The sequence below is a fragment of the Branchiostoma belcheri genome, unplaced genomic scaffold, assembly GCF_001625305.1.
Source record: "Branchiostoma belcheri isolate BF01 breed outbred unplaced genomic scaffold, Haploidv18h27 scaffold3, whole genome shotgun sequence".
In the NCBI taxonomy this organism is placed as follows: domain Eukaryota; kingdom Metazoa; phylum Chordata; class Leptocardii; order Amphioxiformes; family Branchiostomatidae; genus Branchiostoma; species Branchiostoma belcheri.
In genome coordinates, this window is record NW_017803909.1 from 3,458,588 (window position 1) to 3,464,587 (window position 6,000).

General features: G+C 43.0%; 1 protein-coding gene across 1 annotated transcript; it reads left to right on the forward strand.

Moving 5' to 3' along the window:
- Positions 1-342: 342 nt before the first annotated feature.
- On the forward strand, positions 343-3,146 carry LOC109473996. Its single transcript, XM_019774191.1, has 4 exons — positions 343-802; positions 1,225-1,346; positions 1,652-1,775; positions 2,003-3,146. The coding sequence occupies exons 1-4, from the start codon at positions 524-526 to the stop codon at positions 2,558-2,560; spliced, it is 1,083 nt and encodes a 360-aa protein (XP_019629750.1). The 5' UTR covers positions 343-523; the 3' UTR covers positions 2,561-3,146.
- The last annotated feature ends 2,854 nt before the right edge of the window (positions 3,147-6,000 follow it).

Below are 6,000 nucleotides of genomic sequence, written 5' to 3' on the forward strand. Positions count from 1 at the left end.
CTACTCTCATGGTAAAATGGTCTGGATACATCAAATATTTAAAGGACAGATCACGCGATGGGTAGATGTAACTTGTCAATAAAGATGTGCTATTACTCTTAAACATTTGATATGTATTTGTTTCTTCTAGTGTAATAGAACTTGTAGTACAATGTGTTCATAATGACAGTAATATGAATGGACTACATAGTCATACTTAGAAAATGCTGTAAACCAGCTAATTATATAAACCTGCACATAAACAGCTATCTTGAACAAGAATGCAAAACGTCGTAATACTACGGAGACTATAATATCTGCCGTGAGAGATGTATGATCACCAAGCCCCTCCTCAGACTGAAATGAACCGTCCCTATATAAGTATCCATTGCGCCTGCGTAAGAGGTCAAGGTGGTGTATGTCTGGATTGAATAGCTTTGCTTACATGTACATGTCTGTCTTGTAAGATTGAAGACGCGACGCTACTTAAAAACGCCTCGAAATTCCGTGTCCTCCTAGCGTGTCAAGTAGACTTGCACGCATCATGCTGCGATCTAGAGTCCTCTCCGCCGGCCAGCGATATTTCTGCCGGCGCAGGGGTTTGAACTTGACCCCCAGACTGTTCTGTACCGCCGCGGACAAACCGAGCATTCCTTCGGCCGAGCAGCTGAACTACCGCCTGGCCACGGTCGAGGATTTCGGGCAGATCCTGCACCTGTCTCGGGGTCTGTTCGACGGAGTGGACCCCTTCCCGTACTTCTTCCACGAGTATCAGGTGGACAAGAATGCTGCAGTGTTCGTGGCCGAACATGAGGGGAAGCTGGTACGTGCGTACGTTCTATTTTCATGGACAAAGGGACAGACCGTTGGAGGCATTGTGTGTTGTTAGGGGGGAGGGGAACAATGAACTTACTAACAAGGATGGTAATAATGATGATAATATGATAGTTATATGATGATAATTCGATATGCCAGAAGTAGAACAGAAGATAAATTGTAAACTTGAAAAAATACACCAACATTTTAATCGGCTGTTTATAATATACTATAACACGCCCCTACGACGAACGTTCAGACACATTACCAGCTTTTGTTATTTTCAAAATTCAAAGGCCCTCTTAATAATCAACGTTTGACAGACCCGTTAAGTCCGATTCCCACAGCTATTGTCCGATTCCCACACTGAGTTCTGTATCTCCTAAATACATGTACATAAACGTACTATGACTGGCATACACCCTGCAGGTGGGAGCGTATACAGCCGTGATGGCAGGAGACCAGACAGCTATGATCAACAAGCACCTGCGGATAGACCCGGACTACCGAGGGAGGAACATCATGTGGCACCTGGATGAACACCTGGACAGGTGATCCTTAAAAACACACCTGTCCTGTCAACATTAGTTTGGTGCGTGAACAACGCACCCATTGTGAAAACAATTCATTCTTACAAGTGACAATACCCAACAGGCCAACACCATTAGTGCCAGTAAGTAATCGATATCCTTGGTTTATATTGCTACGACCTTGGGCACAGGTACGGGGCGGTTCACAATGTATCGTGAGGGGGAATGGTAATCTGCAGAGATAACTGGTAGCTATAAGCTGTAAGGATTTCATGATTTCATAGACAACGTTAATTTACATTCGTACATTCGATTTTTTTCTCCAGATATATGAAATATCGGCACCCGACCGTGACGTTGAAACAACGTATGCTCTTGTCGAATTGGGACAACCCCAACCCGATCTTTCAGAAATTCCCGAAAGAAAGAATGAAGAAAATCTATAACGTGGTAAGTCATAGTCTGTAATTCTGCAGTACATCGCTTGTAATATTGCATCTTTGTGTAGTGGCAGAATTTCACATGCAGTTTCAAATATTTAAAAAAAAACATAAAGCGTCGCAGTTTTCAGACTTGTGCTTGTTGTCATTCTCTGCTATCGTTACCCCTGACAATAATACTATAGTCCGGATTCACGATTCACCCACAATATCATGAACCTTTTCCTTTTTCCCCAGCACTACCTGTTCTTCTCGAAGCCCGAGGGGATGCCAATGCCGGTGGATCGGAAACACTTCAAGGGTCAGATCTTCTCCCTGCAGCCGTGCACCCAGGACACCGCCGCCCGGCTCAGCGACGACGACCTGCGCCAGCTGCTGCACAAGGACTACGGCCAGGTGTCCATGCACCCGTACAACATGTGCCGCACCGACTCCCTCCAGCTCAGGACCGCCGGGTTGAGATACATCGCCATCGGCAGGAATGAGCCGGCCGGAGTCAGCCTGTGCTCGCGGTGGAGCGCCTCGGCCGGCCTGGTCTACCACATCGACCTGCACGCCGCCGACCACACCTCACTGGAACACCACGTGGCACATCACGTGGAGCAGATCTGTATTTTCCACGCCAAGGAGAAGGTGTACCTGCTCTTCAGCGCGCCCGAAACCTTCGACCGGGACAAGATCATGAAGTTCTGCGAGAGCACGCTGGGTCTGCCCCGGTCCGACCGCTTCCCCTTCGACTGCGGGGTCATCTGTGAAATGGGGCTCCATCCGTCTTTGCGTTTTGCTGAGTTCTAATGCCTTGAACTCCCGGTAGAATGTCATCTTTACTTGCCAGTTCATGTCTTATTATTTCAGTTTTGACAAAGGGAAAGGCATGTCTCAAAAGGAAAGTGTTATTCTTTCACGCAAAATACGAAGGACGCGAAACAGCGCGATAACTGGCTACAGCAGACTATGACGCGAACATTTGACATCACGCGAAACAATGATGTGTAACGTTAACGCGAAACGGTGACATTACGCGAAAAAGTGAGTTTCACTCATTTCACATGGCAAAGATCGTATTTATATATACTTACTGCTTTGACTATCTTTGAAGAATCAATGCACCAATGCGAGAGAAACAAAAGAGCTTGTATGTATTCTACACCGATCTTAAATTATATCTCAAAAGTATTATTTATTAAGCTTGATACTATAGCAGCGTGTAAGCTTTCGGGTTTCTAGATCTGCCAGTAGCTGTACCAAGCTCAGTATTTCAAGCCGAATGTATGACGTGATGCTGACAATATGTGTTAGATACACGTGTGTCTGTTGTGTGACAATGTGAAATTTGCCGCAAAAAATGAATATGACCTATAAAGCAATGAGATTTACCTGATTCTTGTTGACGTTTTCACTTGATGTTTCCGCTTAATAAACTAATTGAACATTAAAATTTGAGCATGTTGTTCACCTAATAGTTGAAACAATATCTTTGAGTTGATATGTAAAAAAATTAGCTCCGAGACTAAGTTTCAAAAGATAAATTTGAAGCTAAAAAAATTAGCTCCGATACTGAGTTTCAAAAGGTAAAAACGAAGCTAAAATACTTCAAATAGGTTGCATGCAAGTTTCTTGTATCGGTTGGAAATAGACACGCTAATAAACAAGAATTCGGATCTGGAGATCTCAGACCTCCATGAAATCATGCAACTGTCACGTGTTTACGTTACTGCAACGACCTTTGGCGACCAATCAGGAATCAAATGTTAATGTAATTTCTGTCTGCTGTGTAAAGTACTGGTAGCATATCCAACACAGCTTTAATCTTTGGATACCAATCTGGTGAAATAACGATAGGGTCTTACAAACAGTTTGGTCCCCGGGTACGTTTAGACCACGGAGCCTATAGTTTGCTGTAGGGCGTGTTGTAGGATCCCTGACAGGTGTCACAATGCCGGGACGCCAGCGGCAGCCACAGACCGGGAACACCGCACAGGGTAACGGGGGTTTGTTGGAATGTTTATAGTGTTAACGCATTTGAGTAGACGGTCTGTTCTGTTGTTTTGTCAAAAACGAGACGATAATGGAAGAATGCTGAGGTGTTCCAAACTGTGCTTCTCTTTAGAGATTTTTCCCGATTTTTCGATAGATAGAGATAGTATGATCATGTGTAATGTGCATTTTGCGTCAAGTAGGAATTATGCGTCAATGAAGGTTGGTCCACTCATTCACTAGTAAGTATGCAATTGTAATCTCCAAGCAGATCTCTCGGGGCAAATCACTATCCACGGGATTTAACTGCTGTTTGGTATCATATTCCAAGATCCAACAGATTTGAATTGACATTTATTTGCAAATTTCAATGTCAACATAAGATTTTGGGCTTACTGATCATGTAACAGATTACTCGAGTTCATGCTACAACCGCTGTACATAACATTTTCCCCAGCCAACAACCCCGTACAGCAAGCACAGAGTAACTTGCAGACAGTTGCAAACATTGCTGCACGTATACCCAACAGCCTGTACGTCTCAAGAGCAGGTAAGCCCCCCCCCCATTTTACTATTCTGGTTCTGTAGTGATTGGTCTAGGCGATGAAAGATACGTGTTCGTAGAGCCAATCTGTTTTCATATCAGTCATCTTGCCGACTTAAAGGTCAGCGTACCTGCCACAAAATTATTCAAACGAGGTATTTAGTGAGACTGGGGACAAACGACATGATTACGATCTCTAATATTGAGTGAAAATGTGCATAAGAAGGCGTCGGCATTATAGGATTCTTTATTGACACAACAAAAAAGTACAGAGACTTTTGTATGGTCTTCTACAACTTAACTAAAGATTTAACAAAGCTAATACATGTGTGGATAACGTCAACTTACGTACAGAGTACAGAGTATGATGTAACAATAAAGGTTAACTATTCTCAACATGTATTCTCTAAGATCGAAACATTCTTTAATGTATTTTCCTATTTGAACACTGTATTGGTTATCTCCCCTGAGAATGTAAGAAAGGTGAACAGCAATAAGCGCTTATCATTGTAGAGTGTACAATCCATATGGTGCTCATTTTCAATCTTGTTTGGACAAAATGGACAGAACCTTTGGTCATTTGGTATTTTCTTGTATCGACCTATTTCTATGTTGAATTTATGACAACTAATTCTTAATTTTGTGATCGCTTTTCGGATATCTAGATTGTGTATACTTGAGAGGTATTGTTTTTGTCCATAGTTTTCCTTTAATGCGGTATAAACAGAAAGTTTTACGTTGTTACTAATAGAATCATACCATTTTTGTATATATACATCTTGAAGGCGGGATCGTAATTGATTGGTTATCGTATCCACTTGATATGACCCGGGGTTCGTCCAGAATAGCTAGGACGTTACTATGAAAATTGTTTTGAAAAAAATCACCCTGAATATACTTTGTCACATTTCCAAACTGAAGTCGGCTTTACTATGGGGTGCATAATAAATTCGTGATGTTTGTTTCCACTTTTTGCTAGACTTTGCCTATGACGCTGACGCCGACATAAGGACGAAATGTTTCCGCCTTCTCAAGAAACTGTTGCTGCCGACAGGCGCTGTGATAATCCTGGTCATCGTCATACTTTTGGCATATTTTGCTGGTAAGTGATTTACTAGTTTATAGATAACGTACACAATATTTTGTGGAAATTTCGCAGTTGTATTGCAGAGTCTTACAATCATATGTATAATGTTCTTTCCTAATGCAGTGAAAGTCACCACTCTCTCTGAGGAGATGGATAAGCTGAAGGACAAGATAACAGAGCTAAAACGTAAGTAGCATGTCCTAATGCTATTGAAGATTAGTTTGAATATGAATGTGTCAAACTTCAATCTTTCCGATTGAAGTTTGACACAAAATCTGGATATCTCATGTTACGTATTGCAAATGTGCAGTCTAATATTACTTGCCCAAGTCCACTCAACAGTAGAGTTATTTTCAGCTTTACACCTTATGTTGACACTTACCAAGGGAATAGCTTCCGTCATTTTCAAGGTTGTCAATTATGCACCAGGTTCCTCTTTCAAAGCGTTACCTGTGTTAGCTTACTCTTGAGCCCATATTTTCAGGAGACCAGACAGAAGACCCTGGATCGTCCGGGCTACTTGGACCCCCCGGCCCACCCGGACCCCCCAGACCCACAGTCCACCTGGACCCCCCGGCCCACCCGGTCAACCTGGACCCCCGGACCCCCAGTCGCACCCGGACCCCA